At 62.3% G+C, this 20,723-nt stretch overlaps 1 protein-coding gene across 1 annotated transcript; it reads right to left on the reverse strand.

The window, feature by feature from the left end:
• Positions 1-2,081: 2,081 nt before the first annotated feature.
• On the reverse strand, positions 2,082-5,619 carry LOC142907971 (sialidase-2-like). Its single transcript, XM_076058032.1, has 3 exons — positions 5,052-5,619; positions 3,322-3,853; positions 2,082-3,172 (listed from the first exon to the last, which is right to left on the reverse strand). Exons 1-3 carry the CDS (start codon positions 5,394-5,396, stop codon positions 2,325-2,327), a joined length of 1,725 nt encoding a protein of 574 aa, XP_075914147.1. The 5' UTR covers positions 5,397-5,619; the 3' UTR covers positions 2,082-2,324.
• Between the last annotated feature and the right edge of the window lie 15,104 nt (positions 5,620-20,723).

Below are 20,723 nucleotides of genomic sequence, written 5' to 3' on the forward strand. Positions count from 1 at the left end.
AGGAGGCTCGTGAAGGACGCTACTGGGCAGTTGGAGGCAGTCGCCCTCCAACAACAGCGGAGGGCGGAGGAGCGACGCTCACAACGAGCGGAGCGCCGGGTGGCTAAAGCACAACAAGTTGGCACAGTAGGGGGCACAGGTGGTGCATCAGCCAGTCATCTTGGTCATCTCAGTCAGTCGACCCGTGGCACCTGGGTCTGCCCCGTGACCTCCTGCCAGCGGGCGTTCGACACTTCACGTGGCCTCAAGGTGCACATGGCCTGGCACAAGCGTCGTGGTGACATCACCGCCACTTAGTGGCGAATGCCAGTTATAGTTTGCGAGTGGGTTATGGTTTGTGGGTGGGTTATGATTCGTGGCTGGGTTATGATTCGTGGCTGAGTGGGTTCGGGTTTGTGGGTAGGTGAGTCGGTTATGGTTTATGTGTGATTAAGTGGGTTAGTGTTTGTGGGTTATGGGTGATGGTTATGGTTTGTGGGTAGGAGTGGGTTATGGTTTGTGGATGAGTCGGTTTGAGTTTGTGGGTAGGTGTATGGATGAGTGGGTTATGGTTTGTGGGTGTGTGGGTTGAGTGGGTTATGGTTTGTGGGCAAGTGTGTGGGTCACGGTTTGTGGATGAGTGGGTTATGATTTGTGGGTTAGTGGGTTATGGTTTGTGGGTGGGTTAGGGTTTGTGGATATGTTCGTGGGTTTGAGATTTTGTGTTGGTGCCTGTGTGTAGAGCACAAGTGGTGGTGCATCTTGCCAGTCATCTCAATCGGTCAACCAATGGCACCTGCTGGGTCTGTCCCATGACCTTCCAATGGGCCTTCGACACTTAACCTAGCATGGCACAAGCGCCGTGGTTATGTCACCGCCACTGAGTGGTGAACGGCGTTTGTTGTTGTGCGTGTTGGTGGGGAGCGGTGGGGAGCGGTAGTGTAGCGGTTAGCACGCTGCGCTAAGAACCCGGCGACCCGAGTTCAATTCCCGCTCACGGCCAACCACCGGTGATGATTATTATTTGAACCGGTCCTAGGCCTCCCCTGGGTCGACTCAGCCTCAAATGAGTATCTGGTGCGGTGTGTAAACATCGCCACTTGGGAGACAAAGGCGCTCGGGCGTAGTGCTGGCCACCCACCCCCTTGTGTACCGTGCCGGCTCACGCGAAGACCAGACTCACACAGAGATCAAGACTTACATGGAGACCGAGACTCGCATGGAGACTCAGACTCTCGCATGGAGGCTCAGATTCTCACATTGAGACCCAGACTCACACGGAGACCCAGACTCACACGGAGACCCAGACTCACACAGAGACCCAGACTCACACAGAGACCCAGACTCACACAGAAAGAGACCCAGACTCACACAGAGAGAGACCCAGACTCACACAGAGACCCAGACTCACACAGAGACCCAGACTCACACAGAGACCCAGACTCACACGGAGACCCAGACTCACACAGAGACCCAGACTCACATGGAGACCCAGACTCACACGGAGACCCACACTCACACGGAGACCCAGACTCACACGGAGACCCAGACTCACACAAAGACCCAGACTCACACGGAGACCCACAGACTCACATGGAGACCCAGACTCACACGGAGACCCAGACTCACACGGAGACCCACAGACTCACACGGAGACCCAGACTTACATGGAGACCCAGACTCGCACGGAGACCCACAGACTCACACGGAGACCCAGACTCACACGGAGACCCAGACTCACACAAAGACCCAGACTCACACGGAGACCCACAGACTCACATGGAGACCCAGACTCACACGGAGACCCAGACTCACACGGAGACCCACAGACTCACACGGAGACCCAGACTCACACGGAGACCCACAGACTCACACGGAGACCCAGACTTACATGGAGACCCAGACTCGCACGGAGACCCATCGCGACCTCACCACGGGCTACGCCACTGCCTCCTAGGAGCGATGGACCAACTTCCAACCGCTGAGGCCAAAGGGCGGGACCCTACTTGAGGTTCTCCAACCCTCCCGGATAGGCCGGGAGGAGTCTCTCAACCGGAATTGGCATCCATCTCCCCTCGACGACTGAAATCAACGCGTGAGAATTTTAAAAGAGGGTCATCTTTTTATTGAAGGAGAACAACAAGAAGAAGAAGAAGCAGAAGGGAGAAAAAAACATCTCCCGCAACAGCTTCAGTCGCCGTTGGCAACCGTGGGGTCTACGCAAGGGCTGCATCTAGGAAGAAACCCGCTACGTTGTTGTTATCGCTATTTTTAATCGTCGCTGCCGTGATGCCGCCTGCCCGCGACACGACCACTGCGGGGGCCTTTGTCAACTCGGGGGCAAGTCACAGGATGGGGCAGCCCCTTCGGGTCACGAGGCACAGGTCCCGCCCCTCTTCCTCCCCATCATCATCATCCTCCTCATGCTGCCGCCGCTCCTTCCCCCGGCCCTCGCCCGGCAGCTTCTCCAGGAGGTCGCCCAGCGAGAAGACGCGGCACGCTATCTGCTCGTAGGGCGACGTGACACCGCACTCGAAGACGCACGCGAACATCGGGCCCCGGCCGCCCGCCCGCCCGGGCCACCAGGCCAGGTCCGAGTAGGCCCCCGGGCCCTCGTGCAGGACCCACGGCTCGCTCCACGCGTCCGGCTCCAGCGGCCGCGCGCTCAGCCGCACCCCGACGTCCGCCCGGCGCCCCTCGGCGGTCGGGTTCGAGAAGATGGCCCAGGATGGCCGCCCGTGGGCCTCCCCGCCCGGGGCCCGGGAGCCGGCCTCCTCCTCCTCCTCCTCCTCCTCGGCCTCCTCCTCCTCCTCCTCCTCCTCGGCGCCCTCCTCCTTAGGGCCCTTCCCTCCCGCGTGCCCCTCGGCGTCGGCGCCCTCCCCGGCCGCCTCCTCCCGCCGCGGCGCCGGGAAGGCGAGGACGCTGCCGTGGCAGCCGGCGGCCGTGGGCTCGGGCAGCGTGCCCACGAGGGCGCCCGCGCCCCACGTGGCGCCGTCGTCCTCGCTCACGGCCGCCGCCCGCCGCCGCAGGAAGGTCCGCGCGTTCAGGTAGAGCACCGTGCGCAGGCCTCCCCCCTCGGCCGCCTCGGCCGCGGCGGCGGCCGGAGGGGGCGGTCCGACTCCGTTGCCGATGGCGTGGGGGGCGGCTCCGTGTCCCCGCCCCACCCCTCGCCCTCCGCCGTCGTCGCGTCCCTCTGCTCGCGGTCAACACAGAGACGGCGTCATCGTCATCGTCATCGTCGTCATCGTCGTCATCATCCCTAGCCTCGTTACCAGCACGGTGACAACAAACCGCGGACGCACGGCGAACGTGTCGGCACACCGCAGCTAACGCCGCCGTCACCTCGTCCCGCGCCTCCGGGCGCCGCCGCGGCCGCCGTCACGGCCGCCGTCACCGTCACGGCCGCCAGCTGGCACTCCAGGCTGGGCGGGCCCTCGGCCAGGGGCGCTCCGGCTCGCCACGTCTCGCCGTGGTCGTCGCTGTACAGCGCCAGCGATTCGGGCGCCGGGCCGCCCCCGCCCCGCCGCCGGTAGCCGTAGGCCGGCACGACGAGGCGCCCCGACGGGAGCTGCTCGCCGTGGCCGGGCCCCAGGCCGAAGGTGGCCCAGCGGCGGCGGCGGAGGAAGGCCGGCCCCAGCGCCGCGTCCGTGATGTCGGAGGCGGGCCCCCAGGCGCGGGCGCCGTCCGTGCTGCGCACGAGGCCCAGCCGGGCGCGGTTGAGGCCGCTGGCGATCTGCTCGCCCTCGGTGACGCGGCCGCGGACGGCGAGGAAGAGGAGCAGCGCTCGGCCCGTGTGGGCGTCGTACACCGGGCACGGGCTCATGGAACGGTGGCCCTCCAGGCACGCCGTCGTCAGCACGAGCGTCTCCTCCCACTGGTGGGGCGGTGCGGGGGAGGGGGTGGGGGCGGGGGGGTTGGGGGTGGTCCTTGTCTGATTGGTCCATGTCCAGTGTCTCAACAGCCACTCAACAACCACCTCACCAATACCCAATTCCCACAACAAATCCCGCCTCACGAATCCCCCCGGCACGAATACCCTCGCCAGGCCCTCACCAGGCCCTCACCAGGCCCTCACCAGCCACTCGCCAGGCCCTCACCAGGCCCTCACCATGCCCTCACCATGCCCTCACCAGGCCCTCACCAGGCCCTCACCAGGCCCTCACCAGGCCCTCACCAGGCCCTCACCAGGCCCTCACCAGTCACTCGCCAGGCCCTCACCAGGCCCTCACCAGGCCCTCACCAGTCACTCGCCAGGCCCTCACCAGTCACTCGCCAGGCCCTCGCCAGGCCCTCACCAGGCCCTCACCAGTCACTCACCATGCCCCTCACCAGCCACTCGCCAGGCCCTCACCAATTCCTCACCAATCCCTCACCATGCCCCTCACCAGGCCCTCACCAGGCCCTCACCAGGCCCTCACCAGGCCCTCACCAGGCCCTCACCATGCCCCTCACCAGCCACTTGCCAGGCCCTCACCAGGCCCTCACCAGCCACTCACCAGTCACTCGCCAGGCCCTCACCAGGCCCTCACCAGGCCCTCACCAGGCCCTCACCATGCCCTCACCAGGCCCTCACCAGGCCCTCACCAGTCACTCGCCAGGCCCTCACCAGGCCCTCACCAGGCCCTCACCATGCCCTCACCAGGCCCTCACCAGGCCCTCACCAGGCCCTCACCATGCCCTCACCAGGCCCTCACCAGGCCCTCACCATGCCCTCACCAGGCCCTCACCAGGCCCTCACCAGGCCCTCACCATGCCCTCACCAGGCCCTCACCAGGCCCTCACCAGGCCCTCACCAGCCACTCGCCAGGCCCTCACCAGTCACTCGCCAGGCCCTCACCAGGCCCTCACCAGGCCCTCACCATGCCCTCACCAGGCCCTCACCAGTCCCTCACCAGGCCCTCACCAGGCCCTCACCAGCCCCTCACCAACCCCTCACCAACCCCTCACCAATTCCTCACCAATCCCTCACCAGCCCCTCACCAAACCCCCTCACCAATGCCCAATTCCCTCACCATCTCCGCACCTTTCCCTCCACCAATCCCCTCACCAACCCCGCTCCCCCCCCCCCCCACCTGCAGGTGCGTGCCCCCGAGCAGGGCGGCACGGCGTGACACCAGCAGGCCGGCGTCGTGGTCGTGCGCCGAGCGGCGCTCCTCGGCCAGCGCCACGAGGGCCCCGTGCCGTGGGGCCGGCAGCAGCAGCAGCGCCGGCACGCGGTACACCGGGCCCTCCTGGTGGTGGTGGTGGGGGCCCTCCTGGTGGTGGTGGGGGGGGCCCTCCTGGTGGTGGTGGGGGCCCTCCTGGTGGTGGTGGTGGTGGGGGGGGCCCTGGTGGTGGTGGTGGGGGCCCTCACCACCACGAGGGACCCCCGAGCGGAAGAGGACCGAGTATCCCGTGCAGTACGACGTGGTCTCCATGGGGGGAGGCGGAGGGTGTCTGGGGAGGGTGTCTGGGAGGGTGTCTGGGGAGGGTGTCTGGGGAGGGTGTCTGGGAGGGTGTCTGGGGAGGGTGTCTGGGAGGATGTCTGGGGAAGGTGTCTGGGAGGGTGTCTGGGGAGGGTGTCTGGGAGGATGTCTGGGGAAGGTGTCTGGGAGGGTGTCTGGGGAGGGTGTCTGGGGAGGGTGTCTGGGAGGGTGTCTGGGGAGGGTGTCGGGAAAGGTGTCTGGGAGGGTGTCTGGGGAGGGTGTCTGGGAGGGTGTCTGGGAGGGTGTCTGGGAGGGTGTCCTGGGAGGGTGTCTGGGAGGGTGTCTGGGAGGGTGTCTGGGAGGGTGTCTGGGGAGGGTGTCTGGGGAGGGTGTCTGGGAGGGTGTCTGGGAGGGTGTCTGGGAGGTGCTGGGAGGCTGTCTGGGGAGGGTGTCTGGGAGGGTGTCTGGGGAGGGTGTCTGGGAGGGTGTCTGGGAGGGTGTCTGGGAGGGTGTCTGGGGAGGGTGTCTGGGAGGGTGTCTGGGAGGGTGTCTGGGGAGGGTGTCTGGGAGGGTGTCTGGGAGGGTGTCTGGGAGGGTGTCTGGGAGGGTGTCTGGGAGGGTGTCTGGGGAGGGTGTCTGGGGAGGGTGTCTGGGAGGGTGTCTGGGCAAGGTGTCTGGGAGGGTGTCTTGGAGGTGTGGGAGGGTGTCTGGGAGGGTGTCTGGGGAGGGTGTCTGGGAGGGTGTCTGGAGGGTGTCTGGGAGGGTGTCTGGGAGGGTGTCTGGGGAGGGTGTCTGGGAGGGTGTCTGGGGAGGGTGTCTGGGAGGGTGTCTGGGAGGGGTGTCTGGGAGGGTGTCTGGGAGGGTGTCTGGGGAGGGTGTCTGGGGAGGGTGTCTGGGAGGGTGTCTGGGAGGGTGTCTGGGCAGTTGTCTGGGAGGGTGTCTGGGGAGGGTGTCTGGGAGGGTGTCTGGGGAGGGTGTCTGGGAGGGTGTCTGGGAGGGTGTCTGGGAGGGTGTCTGGGAGGGTGTCTGGGGAGGGTGTCTGGGAGGGTGTCTGGGGAGGGTGTCTGGGAGGGTGTCTGGGAGGGTGTCTGGGAGGGTGTCTGGGAGGGTGTCTGGGAGGGTGTCTGGGGAGGGTGTCTGGGGAGGGTGTCTGGGAGGGTGTCTGGGAGGGTGTCTGGGCAAGGTGTCTGGGAGGGTGTCTGGGGAGGGTGTCTGGGAGGGTGTCTGGGGAGGGTGTCTGGGAGGGTGTCTGGGAGGGTGTCTGGGAGGGTGTCTGGGAGGGTGTCTGGGGAGGGTGTCTGGGAGGGTGTCTGGGAGGGTGTCTGGGAGGGTGTCTGGGGAGGGTGTCTGGGAGGGTGTCTGGGGAGGGTGTCTGGGAGGGTGTCTGGGAGGGTGTCTGGGAGGGTGTCTGGGGAGGGTGTCTGGGAGGGTGTCTGGGAGGGTGTCTGGGAGGGTGTCTGGGAGGGTGTCTGGGGAGGGTGTCTGGGAGGGTGTCTGGGGAGGGTGTCTGGGAGGGTGTCTGGGAGGGTGTCTGGGAGGTGTCTGGGAGGGTGTCTGGGAGGGTGTCTGGGAGGGTGTCTGGGAGGGTGTCTGGGAGGGTGTCTGGGAGGGTGTCTGGGAGGGTGTCTGGGGAGGGTGTCTGGGAGGGTGTCTGGGGAGGGTGTCTGGGAGGGTGTCTGGGAGGGTGTCTGGGAGGGTGTCTGGGCAAGGTGTCTGGGAGGGTGTCTGGGAGGGTGTCTGGGAGGGTGTCTGGGAGGGTGTCTGGGAGGGTGTCTGGGAGGGTGTCTGGGAGGGTGTCTGGGGAGGGTGTCTGGGAGGGTGTCTGGGGAGGGTGTCTGGGAGGGTGTCTGGGGAGGGTGTCTGGGAGGGTGTCTGGGAGGGTGTCTGGGAGGGTGTCTGGGGAGGGTGTCTGGGGAGGGTGTCTGGGAGGGTGTCTGGGAGGGTGTCTGGGCAAGGTGTCTGGGAGGGTGTCTGGGGAGGGTGTCTGGGAGGGTGTCTGGGGAGGGTGTCTGGGAGGGTGTCTGGGGAGGGTGTCTGGGAGGGTGTCTGGGAGGGTGTCTGGGGAGGGTGTCTGGGAGGGTGTCTGGGAGGGTGTCTGGGAGGGTGTCTGGGAGGGTGTCTGGGAGGGTGTCTGGGAGGGTGTCTGGGGAGGGTGTCTGGGGAGGGTGTCTGGGAGGGTGTCTGGGCAAGGTGTCTGGGAGGGTGTCTGGGAGGGTGTCTGGGAGGGTGTCTGGGGAGGGTGTCTGGGAGGGTGTCTGGGAGGGTGTCTGGGAGGGTGTCTGGGAGGGTGTCTGGGGAGGGTGTCTGGGAGGGTGTCTGGGGGAGGGTGTCTGGGAGGGTGTCTGGGAGGGTGTCTGGGAGGGTGTCTGGGGAGGGTGTCTGGGAGGGTGTCTGGGGAGGGTGTCTGGGAGGGTGTCTGGGAGGGTGTCTGGGAGGGTGTCTGGGCAAGGTGTCTGGGAGGGTGTCTGGGGAGGGTGTCTGGGAGGGTGTCTGGGGAGGGTGTCTGGGAGGGTGTCTGGGCAAGTGTGGGAGGGTGTCTGGGAGGGTGTCTGGGAGGGTGTCTGGGGAGGGTGTCTGGGAGGGTGTCTGGGAGGGTGTCTGGGAGGGTGTCTGGGGAGGGTGTCTGGGAGGGTGTCTGGGAGGGTGTCTGGGAGGGGGTGTCTGGGAGGGTGTCTGGGAGGGTGTCTGGGAGGGTGTCTGGGAGGGTCTGGAGGGCATCTGGGAGGGTGTCTGGGAGGGTGTCTGGGAGGGTGTCTGGGAGGGTGTCTGGGGAGGGTGTCTGGGAGGGTGTCTGGGAGGGTGTCTGGGAGGGTGTCTGGGAGGGTGTCTGGGAGGGTGTCTGGGAGGGTGTCTGGGAGGGTGTCTGGGGAGGGTGTCTGGGAGGGTGTCTGGGAGGGTGTCTGGGAGGGTGTCTGGGAGGGTGTCTGGGGAGGGTGTCTGGGAGGGTGTCTGGGAGGGTGTCTGGGAGGGTGTCTGGGAGGGTGTCTGGGAGGGTGTCTGGGAGGGTGTCTGGGGAGGGTGTCTGGGAGGGTGTCTGGGAGGGTGTCTGGGGAGGGTGTCTGGGAGGGTGTCTGGGAGGGTGTCTGGGAGGGTGTCTGGGAGGGTGTCTGGGAGGGTGTCTGGGAGGGTGTCTGGGGAGGGTGTCTGGGGAGGGTGTCTGGGAGGGTGTCTGGGAGGGTGTCTGGGAGGGTGTCTGGGAGGGTGTCTGGGGAGGGTGTCTGGGAGGGTGTCTGGAGGTGTCTGGGAGGGTGTCTGGGAGGGTGTCTGGGAGGGTGTCTGGGGAGGGTGTCTGGGAGGTGACTGGGAGTGTCTAGGAGGGTGTCTGGGGAGGGTGTCTGGGAGGGTGTCTGGGAGGGTGTCTGTGGGAGGGTGTCTGGGAGGGTGTCTGGGCAAGGTGTCTGGGAGGGTGTCTGGGGAGGGTGTCTGGGAGGGTGTCTGGGAGGGTGTCTGGGAGGGTGTCTGGGGAGGGTGTCTGGGAGGGTGTCTGGGAGGGTGTCTGTGGGAGGGTGTCTGGGAGGGTGTCTGGGAGGGTGTCTGGGCAAGGTGTCTGGGAGGGTGTCTGGGAGGGTGTCTGGGGAGGGTGTCTGGGGAGGGTGTCTCGGAGGGTGTCTGGGAGGGTGTCTGGGGAGGGTGTGTGGGGGAGGGTGTCTGGGGAGGGTGTCTGGGCAAGGTGTCTGGGCAAGGTGTCTGGGCAAGGTGTCTGGGAGGGTGTGTGGGGGAGGGTGTCTGGGAGGGTGTCTGGGGAGGGTGTCTGGGAGGCTGTCTGGGAGGGTGTCTGGGCAAGGTGTCTGGGAGGGTGTCTGGGAGGGTGTCTGGGGAGGGTGTCTGGGAGGGTGTCTGGGAGGGTGTCTGGGAGGGTGTCTGGGAGGGTGTCTGGGAGGGTGTCTGGGAGGGTGTCTGGGAGGGTGTCTGGGGAGGGTGTCTGGGAGGGTGTCTGGGAGGGTGTCTGGGAGGGTGTCTGGGGAGGGTGTCTGGGAGGGTGTCTGGGAGGGTGTCTGGGAGGGTGTCTGGGGAGGGTGTCTGGGAGGGTGTCTGGGAGGGTGTCTGGGAGGGTGTCTGGGGAGGGTGTCTGGGAGGGTGTCTAGGAGGGTGTCTGGGGAGGGTGTCTGGGAGGGTGTCTGGGAGGGTGTCTGGGAGGGTGTCTGGGAGGGTGTCTGGGGAGGGTGTCTGGGAGGGTGTCTGGGAGGGTGTCTGGGAGGGTGTCTGGGGAGGGTGTCTGGGAGGGTGTCTGGGAGGGTGTCTGGAGGGTGTCTGGGAGGGTGTCTGGGGAGGGTGTCTGGGAGGGTGTCTGGGAGGGTGTCTGGGGAGGGTGTCTGGGAGGGTGTCTGGGAGGGTGTCTGTGGGAGGTGTCTGGAGGGTGTCTGGGCAAGGTGTCTGGGAGGGTGTCTGGGAGGGTGTCTGGGAGGGTGTCTGGGAGGGTGTCTGGGAGGGTGTCTGGGAGGGTGTCTGGGAGGGTGTCTGGGAGGGTGTCTGGGAGGGTGTCTGGGAGGGTGTCTGGGAGGGTGTCTGGGGAGGGTGTCTGGGGAGGGTGTCTGGAGGGTGTCTGGGAGGGTCTGGGAGGGTGTCTGGGAGGGTGTCTGGGAGGGTGTCTGGGGAGGGTGTCTGGGAGGGTGTCTGGGGAGGGTGTCTGGGAGGGTGTCTGGGGAGGGTGTCTGGGAGGGTGTCTGGGAGGGTGTCTGGGAGGGTGTCTGGGAGGGTGTCTGGGAGGGTGTCTGGGAGGGTGTCTGGGAGGGTGTCTGGGGAGGGTGTCTGGGAGGGTGTCTGGGAGGGTGTCTGGGAGGGTGTCTGGGAGGGTGTCTGGGAGGGTGTCTGGGAGGGTGTCTGGGAGGGTGTCTGGGAGGGTGTCTGGGAGGGTGTCTGGGAGGGTGTTCTGAGGGAGGGTGTCTGGGGAGGGTGTCTGGGAGGGTGTCTGGGAGGGTGTCTGGGAGGGTGTCTGGGAGGGTGTCTGGGAGGGTGTCTGGGAGGGTGTCTGGGGAGGGTGTCTGGGAGGGTGTCTGGGAGGGTGTCTGGGGAGGGTGTCTGGGGAGGGTGTCTGGGAGGGTGTCTGGGAGGGTGTCTGGGAGGGTGTCTGGGAGGGTGTCTGGGGAGGGTGTCTGGGAGGGTGTCTGGGAGGGTGTCTGGGGAGGGTGTCTGGGAGGGTGTCTGGGAGGGTGTCTGGGAGGGTGTCTGGGAGGGTGTCTGGGAGGGTGTCTGGGGAGGGTGTCTGGGAGGGTGTCTGGGAGGGTGTCTGGGAGGGTGTCTGGGAGGGTGTCTGGGGAGGGTGTCTGGGAGGGTGTCTGGGAGGGTGTCTGGGAGGGTGTCTGGGAGGGTGTCTGGGAGGTGTCTGGGGAGGGTGTCTGGGAGGGTGTCTAGGAGGGTGTCTGGGGAGGGTGTCTGGGAGGGTGTCTGGGAGGGTGTCTGTGGGAGGGTGTCTGGGAGGGTGTCTGGGCAAGGTGTCTGGGAGGGTGTCTGGGGAGGGTGTCTGGGAGGGTGTCTGGGAGGGTGTCTGGGAGGGTGTCTGGGGAGGGTGTCTGGGAGGGTGTCTGGGAGGATGTCTGTGGGAGGGTGTCTGGGAGGGTGTCTGGGAGGGTGTCTGGGCAAGGTGTCTGGGAGGGTGTCTGGGAGGGTGTCTGGGGAGGGTGTCTGGGGAGGGTGTCTCGGAGGGTGTCTGGGGAGGGTGTCTGGGGAGGGTGTGTGGGGGAGGGTGTCTGGGGAGGGTGTCTGGGCAAGGTGTCTGGGCAAGGTGTCTGGGCAAGGTGTCTGGGAGGGTGTGTGGGGGAGGGTGTCTGGGAGGGTGTCTGGGGAGGGTGTCTGGGAGGCTGTCTGGGAGGGTGTCTGGGCAAGGTGTCTGGGAGGGTGTCTGGGAGGGTGTCTGGGGAGGGTGTCTGGGAGGGTGTCTGGGAGGGTGTCTGGGAGGGTGTCTGGGAGGGTGTCTGGGAGGGTGTCTGGGGAGGGTGTCTGGGAGGGTGTCTGGGGAGGGTGTCTGGGAGGGTGTCTGGGAGGGTGTCTGGGAGGGTGTCTGGGGAGGGTGTCTGGGAGGGTGTCTGGGAGGGTGTCTGGGAGGGTGTCTGGGGAGGGTGTCTGGGAGGGTGTCTGGGAGGGTGTCTGGGAGGGTGTCTGGGGAGGGTGTCTGGGAGGGTGTCTGGGAGGGTGTCTGGGGAGGGTGTCTGGGAGGGTGTCTGGGAGGGTGTCTGGGAGGGTGTCTGGGAGGGTGTCTGGGGAGGGTGTCTGGGAGGGTGTCTGGGAGGGTGTCTGGGAGGGTGTCTGGGAGGGTGTCTGGGGAGGGTGTCTGGGAGGGTGTCTGGGAGGGTGTCTGGGAGGGTGTCTGGGAGGGTGTCTGGGGAGGGTGTCTGGGAGGGTGTCTGGGAGGGTGTCTGGGGAGGGTGTCTGGGAGGGTGTCTGGGAGGGTGTCTGTGGGAGGGTGTCTGGGAGGGTGTCTGGGCAAGGTGTCTGGGAGGGTGTCTGGGGAGGGTGTCTGGGAGGGTGTCTGGGAGGGTGTCTGGGAGGGTGTCTGGGGAGGGTGTCTGGGAGGGTGTCTGGGAGGGTGTCTGTGGGAGGGTGTCTGGGAGGGTGTCTGGGAGGGTGTCTGGGCAAGGTGTCTGGGAGGGTGTCTGGGAGGGTGTCTGGGGAGGGTGTCTGGGGAGGGTGTCTCGGAGGGTGTCTGGGGAGGGTGTCTGGGGAGGGTGTGTGGGGGAGGGTGTCTGGGGAGGGTGTCTGGGCAAGGTGTCTGGGCAAGGTGTCTGGGCAAGGTGTCTGGGAGGGTGTGTGGGGGAGGGTGTCTGGGAGGGTGTCTGGGGAGGGTGTCTGGGAGGCTGTCTGGGAGGGTGTCTGGGCAAGGTGTCTGGGAGGGTGTCTGGGAGGGTGTCTGGGGAGGGTGTCTGGGGAGGGTGTCTCGGAGGGTGTCTGGGGAGGGTGTCTGGGGAGGGTGTGTGGGGGAGGGTGTCTGGGGAGGGTGTCTGGGCAAGGTGTCTGGGCAAGGTGTCTGGGCAAGGTGTCTGGGAGGGTGTGTGGGGGAGGGTGTCTGGGAGGGTGTCTGGGGAGGGTGTCTGGGAGGCTGTCTGGGAGGGTGTCTGGGGAGGGTGTCTGGGAGGGTGTCTGGGAGGGTGTCTGGGGAGGGTGTCTGGGTGGGTGTCTGGGAGGGTGTCTGGGAGGGTGTCTGGGGAGGGTGTCTGGGAGGGTGTCTGGGAGGGTGTCTGGGAGGGTGTCTGGGCAAGGTGTCTGGGAGGGTGTCTGGGAGGGTGTCTGGGGAGGGTGTCTGGGGAGGGTGTCTCGGAGGGTGTCTGGGGAGGGTTTCTGGGGAGGGTGTGTGGGGGAGGGTGTCTGGGGAGGGTGTCTGGGCAAGGTGTCTGGGCAAGGTGTCTGGGCAAGGTGTCTGGGAGGGTGTGTGGGGGAGGGTGTCTGGGAGGGTGTCTGGGGAGGGTGTCTGGGAGGCTGTCTGGGAGGGTGTCTGGGGAGGGTGTCTGGGAGGGTGTCTGGGAGGGTGTCTGGGAGGGTGTCTGGGGAGGGTGTCTGGGAGGGTGTCTGGGAGGGTGTCTGGGAGGGTGTCTGGGCAAGGTGTCTGGGAGGGTGTCTGGGAGGGTGTCTGGGGAGGGTGTCTGGGGAGGGTGTCTCGGAGGGTGTCTGGGGAGGGTGTCTGGGGAGGGTGTGTGGGGGAGGGTGTCTGGGCAAGGTGTCTGGGCAAGGTGTCTGGGCAAGGTGTCTGGGAGGGTGTGTGGGGGAGGGTGTCTGGGAGGGTGTCTGGGGAGGGTGTCTGGGAAAGGTGTCTGGGAGCGTGTCTGGGCAAGGTGTCTGGGCAGGGTGTCTGGGGAGGGTGTCTGGGAGGGTGTCTGGGAGGGTGTCTGGGGAGGGTGTCTGGGGAGGGTGTCTGGGAGGGTGTCTGGGAGGGTGTCTGGGCAGGGTGTCTGGGGAGGGTGTCTGGGAGGGTGTCTGGGGAGGGTGTCTGGGAGGGTGTCTGGGAGGGTGTCTGGGAAGGGTGTCTGGGGAGGGTGTCTCGGAGGGTGTCTGGGGAGGGTGTCTGGGGAGGGTGTGTGGGGGAGGGTGTCTGGGGAGGGTGTCTGGGCAAGGTGTCTGGGCAAGGTGTCTGGGCAAGGTGTCTGGGAGGGTGTGTGGGGGAGGGTGTCTGGGAGGGTGTCTGGGGAGGGTGTCTGGGAAAGGTGTCTGGGAGCGTGTCTGGGCAAGGTGTCTGGGCAGGGTGTCTGGGGAGGGTGTCTGGGAGGGTGTCTGGGAGGGTGTCTGGGGAGGGTGTCTGGGGAGGGTGTCTGGGAGGGTGTCTGGGAGGGTGTCTGGGCAGGGTGTCTGGGGAGGGTGTCTGGGAGGGTGTCTGGGGAGGGTGTCTGGGAGGGTGTCTGGGAGGGTGTCTGGGGAGGGTGTCTGGGAGGGTGTCTGGGGAGGGTGTCTGGGAGGGTGTCTGGGAGGGTGTCTGGGGAGGGTGTCTGGGAGGGTGTCTGGGGAGGGTGTCTGGGGAGGGTGTCTGGGAGGGTGTCTGGGAGGGTGTCTGGGAGGGTGTCTGGGCAGGGTGTCTGGGGGAGGACGGACACCAAAGGGGACGCAGGGGGATTAGGGGGGGGTCAGGTTGACACGGGGGGGTCAGGGGGACGCAGGGGTCAGGGGGTCAGCGTGACACGGGGGGGGGGTCAGAGGGACGTAGGGGTCAGGGGAACGCAGCGACGTAAGGGGACAGTGAGAAGACAACACGGGATCATCCCTCAACGCATCTGTCCATCGCCAATGGATGAGGTTGCTGCTGTTGTGGGGCTAAATGCAGAAGCTGTAAGCCCCAGGCTACTTTGGGCTCGCCTTCCCATCAGCCGGAGGCGAGGAGCGGTGGTCGTGGTCACTTATGCCCCCACCGAAGACGAACATCCGTGGAGGGATGCAGGCAAGGCCGATGAGTCAGATGCCTTCTGTGACCTCCTGTCACAGGTGCTGGCTAAAGTGGCCCCTCGGGATAGAGTCATCATGTCGGGTGACTTCAATGCCCGAGTTGGTCATGATGCTGGCACCTGGTCTGGAGTGATTGGAGGGCATGGGCCAGATCAGCTCAATAACAACGGTAGGAGGCTGCTAGATTTTTGTGCAGCCCATGGGTTTGTAATTACCAACACGCTGTTCCGGCATCGGCGCATCCACACAACATCATGGATGCATGCCGGGTCCAAGCAAGAACATTTGCTGGACTACATAGTGACGGACCAGCGGGTGCGAGCCCATGTCCTTGACACCAGGACCTACCGTGGAGCTGATCTGCCCTCTGACCATCGACTAGTCATCTGTAAGATGCGCCTGCCATTCTTCCACTCCGGTGGTGGGTGTACACCCAGGACCCCATTCCAACCTAAGGTGGCCTGGTCTCAGTTACAGTGAGGGAAAAAAGTATTTGATCCCCTGGTGATTTTGTACGTTTGCCCACTGACAAAGAAATGATCAGTCTATAATTTTAATGGTAGGTTTATTTGTACAGTGAGAGACAGAATAACAACAACAAAATCCAGAAAAACGCATGTCAAAAATGTTATATATTGATTTGCATTTTAATGAGGGAAATAAGTATTTGACCCCCTCTCAATCAGAAAGATTTCTGGCTCCCAGGTGTCTTTTATACAGGTAACGAGTTGAGATTAGGAGCACACTCTTAATGGGAGTGCTCCTAATCTCAGCTTGTTACCTGTATAAAAGGCACCCGTCCACAGAAGCAATCAATCAATAAGATTCCAAATACTCTCCACCATGGCCAAGACCAAATAGCTCTCCAAGGATGTCAGGGACAAGATTGTAGACCTACACAAGGCTGGAATGGGCTACAAGACCATTGCCAAGCAGCTTGGTGAGAAGGTGACAACAGTTGGTGCGATTATTTGCAAATGGAAGAAACACAAAAGAACTGTCAATCTCCCTCGGCCTGGGGCTCCATGCAAGATCTCACCTCGTGGAGTTGCAATGATCATGAGAACGGTGAGGAATTAGCCCAGAACTACACGGGAGAATCTTGTCAATGATCTCAAGGCAGCTGGGACCATAGTCACCAAGAAAACAATTGGTAACACACTACCCCGTGAAGGACTGAAATCCTGCAGCGCCCGCAAGGTCCCCCTGCTCAAGAAAGCACATATACATGCCCGTCTGAAGTTTGCCAATGAACATCTGAATGATTCAGAGGACAACTGGGTGAAAGTATTGTGGTCAGATGAGACCAAAATGGAGCTCTTTGGCATCAACTCAATTCGCCGTGTTTGGAGGAGGAGGAATGCTGCCTATGACCCCAAGAACACCATCCCCACCGTCAAACATGGAGGTGGAAACATTATGCTTTGGGGGTGTTTTTCTGCTAAGGGGACAGGACAACTTCAGCGCATCAAATCGACGATGGACGGGGCCATGTACCGTCAAATCTTGGGTGAGAACCTCCTTCCCTCATCCAGGGCATTGAAAATGGGTCGTGGATGGGTATTCCAGCATGACAATGACCCAAAACGCACGGCCAAGGCAACAAAGGAGTGGCTCAAAAAGAAGCACATTAAGGTCCTGGAGTGGCCTAGCCAGTCTCCAGACCTTAATCCCAAAGAAAATCTGTGGAGGGAGCTGAAGGTTCGAGTTGGCAAACGTCAGCCTCGAAACCTTAATGACATGGAGAAGATCTGCAAAGAGGAGTGGGACAAAATCCCTCCTGAGATGTGTGCAAACCTGGTGGCCAACTACAAGAAACGTCTGACCTCTGTGATTGCCAACAAGGGTTTTGCCACCAAGTACTAAGTCATGTTTTGCAGAGGGGTCCAATACGTATTTCCCTCATTAGAATGCAAATCAATTTATAACATTTTTGACATGCGTTTTTCTGGATTTTTGTTGTTGCTATTCTGTCTCTCACTGTTCAAATAAACCTACCATAAAAATTATAGACTGATAATTTCTTTGTCAGTGGGCAAACGTACAAAATCAGCAGGGGATCAAATACTTTTTTCCCTCACTGTAGCTGATGAAAATTGCAAGCGAGAATTTCATCATCACTTGTGGCTGGGTTGGCATCGTTCCCCATTCCTCCTGATGTCGAGGGGAAATGGGAGAGGTTTAGGACTGTGACTCATGCAGCTGCAATGGCTGCTTTGGGTATGCGGTCCAGACCTCCCCAGAGACTCTGGCTGACAAAGGAGGTGTTCAGGATGGTTGAGAAAAAGCGACAGGCCCACTGTCATCGGCTACAGAATGCCACGTCAGAGAATGAGGAGGCTTACCGCAGCCTTTGCTCAGAGGTTCAAAGAGCCGTGAGGCGCTGCAAGGATGGGTGGTGGTCGTGGGTTGCTGAGGAGATGGAGTCTGCCTCAGTGGCCCGCGATCACAAATCTATATTTAACTCCATCCAAAAAGTAACCTGCAGCACCACACCTATTACCATCATTAGGGGAAAAAACGGTGAACCAATCTTTGACCCAAGGAACAGGTTTGCAGATTTGCTGAGCATTTCTGTGAGGTCCTGGGGGAGGGGAAATCCCTCAACCATGAAAACATCGTGGCTGAGGCTGCGGTGCCTCAAATGTTGGCAATCACCATCTGTGAGTGGCTGGCTGAGGTGCCATCTGTTGAGGAAGTACTGAAGGCGATCCGGAGTCTGAGACCAGGAAATGCACCGGGCAGAGATGATCTCCCAAGCGAAATGCTGAGGGAGGGTGGCGTTTGTGCACAGACTGCCGTATATGACATCATAACAACAGCCTGGACCACTGGACGGGTTCCGCAGGATTGGAAGGATGCCCTGGTGGTCTCCCTCTTTAAGAAAGGGGACCGCACAGACTGTAACAACTACAGGGGCATCTCACTCCTCAGTGTGCCGGGAAAGGTCCTAGCATGGATTATTCAACATCGCCTTGCCAGGCACGCTGAGGAGAGGCTTGCAGAGCCCCAATGCGGTTTCAGGAAAGGGCAGTCCTGCACAGAGGCCATATTTTCTGTCCGTCTGCTACAGCAGAGGTGTAGGGAATTCCAGCAAGACCTACATCTCTGCTTTATTGACCTGGTCAAGGCCTATGATACCATCAGTAGGCCTGGGCTCTGGGTTGTTCTTCGTGCTTTCGGAGTCCCTAACCCTCTGCTCACGCTCATTAAGGACCTTCATGATGGTGAGCGGGCCCGGGTAAAACTAGGTGGCCGGGAGTCAGAGCCATTCCCCGTAGACCTTGGGGGGCGACAGGGATGTCCTCTGGCTCCCACATTATTTAACATCTATTTTGACCACGTAGTTCGTGAAGCCTTCAATAGCTGTAACGGAGGAATTTCCATTTGGTACAGATATTATGGGAGGCTGATCGATGCCCGGGTGCAGTCAAGGGATGGCTCCCTATTGCTCAACCAAGTTATGTATGCTGATGATCTGGTAAATGCTGCTCACTCAGAGGAGGAGTTGGAGGTGCTGCTGCTGAACCTGGAGCTTGCACCAAGAGGTGGGGCCTTACCATCAGCCCCACCAAAACTGATGATCTGGTAAATGCTGCTCACTCAGAGGAGGAGTTGGAGGTGCTGCTGCTGAACCTGGAGCTTGCACCAAGAGGTGGGGCCTTACCATCAGCCCCACCAAAACTAGGCACCTGCCTGGGTATTTTGTACCATCGGACACTCCACCCCCACAACTCCCAATTGGTGATAGGGAAGTTGTGGAGAGAGTGGAGAGTTTCCCATACCTTGGCAGTGTGCTCATGACCGGCTCCGGTTTAGCAGCAGAGGTATCACTCCGAATCAGTCGAGCGGCATTAAATTTTCATCGGTTACGTAACGCTGTGTGGAAGCTACCTGGTCTTTCACTCCGCCCGAAGCTTCAGGTCTTCTCAGCCACGGTAATTCCCTCCCTTCTCTACGCTTGCGAAACGTGGACCCCCATAATAGAACATCTTCGCCGGTTAGAAACATTTAGGCTGGCCTGCCTACGATCTATCCTGGGTGTAACAAGGCTGGATTGTGTGAGGAGCTCACAAATCCTTGAAAGATCTGGCCAATGTCCCATCGGTGAGCTCCTCCGGCAGGCAAGGCTGTGTTGGCTGGGTCACGTCGCCCGCATGCCCAGCCACCGCATGCCGAAACAGCTTTTGTTCGGCCGGATCGAGGGGGCTAAACGGGCGCGGCACGGGCTAGAGAAGAGATGGAGTGATGTGGTACAGGAGGACGTGGAGCTGAGTGGACTTGCCGATGACTGGTACCAGCGGTGTCAAAATCGGCCTCTGTGGAGGAGGCTCGTGAAGGACGCTACTGGGCAGTTGGAGGCAGTCACCCTCCAACAACAACGGAGGGCGGAGGAGCGACGCTTACAACAACGAGCGGAGTGCCGGGTGGCTAAAGCACAGCAGGTTGGCACAGTAGGGGGCACAGGTGGTGCATCAGCCAGTCATCTCGGTCATCTCGGTCAGTCGACCCGTGGCACCTGGGTCTACCCCGTGACCTCCTGCCAGCGGGCGTTCGACACTTCACGTGGCCTCAAGGTGCACATGGCCTGGCACAAGCGTCGTGGTGACGTCACCGCCACTTAGTGGTGAATGGCGGTTGTTGTTGTTGTCTATGTGTGTGTACGTGTGTGCGTGTTTGTCAAAGATCCCCCGTGTAGCCTTAACAGACTGTAGGGGCAAGTGCTGTTAGCAAGCACCTATAAAGGCCGGAACGGCACACGAGGGGGTGGGTGGCTACCAGCACCTCGCCCGGCCGCCTTTGTCTCCCCAGTGGCGATGTTCGCTACACACCGCACCAGCTACTCATTTGAGGCTGAGTCGACCTAGGGGAGGCCCAGGACCGGTTCAAATAATCACTGGTCGTGTTGGCCGTGGGTCGGAATCGAACTCGGGTCGCCAGGTTCGTAGCGCAGCGTAGCGCTAACCGCTACGCTGCTGCTACGAACCTGGTGTAGCGGTGTGAAGTAGTAAACATCGCCCCTGGGGAGACAAAGGCGGCCGGGCGTGGTGCTGCTAGCCACCCACCCCCTCGTGTGCCACGGTGCCGGTAGCCTTCATAGACGCGGCTACTCGCTAACACAGCACTTGCCCCTACAGCCTGTTAGAGGCTACACGGGGGAGCTTTGTCTGTGTCTACCTTCACAGGTGCTGCTCGCTAACAGCACTTGCCCCTACAGCCTGTTAGAGGCTACGCGGGGGACCTTTGTCTTTGTTCTGCATTAGCAGCATCAGCAGCAGCATCAGCAACAGGCGCATCAGCAACAGCAGCATCAGCAGCAGCATCAGCAGTTGTGGGCAGTGCACGGAGATCAGCAACACACAACAACAAACCACTGACGCCTGCATTCCACACCAGGTACTCATTTGAGGCTGAGTCGACCTAGGGGGTGGCGGCCGTGAGCGGGAATCGAACCCGGGTCTCTGCCGGGTTCGTAGGGCGTTGCGGCGCTAACCGCTGCGCCACCGCTCCCAAATGCAAAGGTCCCCCGTGTAGCCTCTAACAGGCTGCTGGGGCAAGTGCTGTTAGTAGCGAGTAGCAGCAGCACCTGTGAAGGTAGACACAGACAAAGGTCCCCCGTGTAGCCTCTAACAGACTGTAGGGGCAAGTGCTGTGAGTAGCGAGTAGCAGCAGCGCCTGTGAAGGTAGACACAGACAAAGCTCCCCCGTGTAGCCTCTAACACGCTGTAGGGGCAAGTGCTGTGAGTAGCAGCAGCACCTGTGAAGGGAGACACAGACAAAGCTCCCCCGTGTAGCCTCTAACACGCTGTAGGGGCAAGTGCTGTGAGTAGCAGCAGCACCTGTGAAGGTAGACACAGACAAAGGTCCCCCGTGTAGCCTCTAACACGCTGTAGGGGCAAGTGCTGTGAGTAGCGAGTAGCAGCAGCACCTGTGAAGGTAGACACAGACAAAGCTCCCCCGTGTAGCCTCTAACACGCTGTAGGGGCAAGTGCTGTGAGTAGCAGCAGCACCTGTGAAGGTAGACACAGACAAAGGTCCCCCGTGTAGCCTCTAACACGCTGTAGGGGCAAGTGCTGTGAGTAGCGAGTAGCAGCAGCACCTGTGAAGGTAGACACAGACAAAGCTCCCCCGTGTAGCCTCTAACAGGCTGTAGGGCCAAGTGCTGTGAAGGCTACCGGCACTGTGGCACACGAGGGGGTGGGTGGCTACCAGCACCACTCCCGACCGCCTTTGTCTCTCCAGTTGCGATGTTCACTACACACCGCTACACCAGCTACTCGTTTGAGGCTGAGTAGACCTAGGGGAGGCTCAGGATACCGGTTCAGATAATCGTCACCGGTGGTGTTGGTGGCCGTGAGCGGGAATCGAACCCGGGTCGCCAGGTTCATAGCGCAGCGCGCTAACCGCTACACACACAGTGACACACACAGTGACACACACAGTGACACACACAGTGACACACACAGTGACACACAC

The sequence above is a fragment of the Petromyzon marinus genome (genome assembly GCF_048934315.1).
Source record: "Petromyzon marinus isolate PM22_M1 ecotype Great Lakes invasive population chromosome 67 unlocalized genomic scaffold, UKy_Petmar_22M1.pri1.0 chr67_unloc.4, whole genome shotgun sequence".
NCBI classification, from domain to species: domain Eukaryota; kingdom Metazoa; phylum Chordata; class Hyperoartia; order Petromyzontiformes; family Petromyzontidae; genus Petromyzon; species Petromyzon marinus.

Coding starts and splice junctions, on each gene's coding strand:
- LOC142907971 (XM_076058032.1), bottom strand. CDS start 5,396: ATGGAGACCACGTCGTACTGCACGGGATACTCGGTCCTCTTCCGCTCG. Junction 3,854..5,051: donor TCGGGGGCACGCACCTGCAG/GTGGGGGGGGGG, acceptor CCGCCCCACCAG/TGGGAGGAGACGCTCGTGCT. Junction 3,173..3,321: donor GCCCGGAGGCGCGGGACGAG/GTGACGGCGGCG, acceptor GACCGCGAGCAG/AGGGACGCGACGACGGCGGA.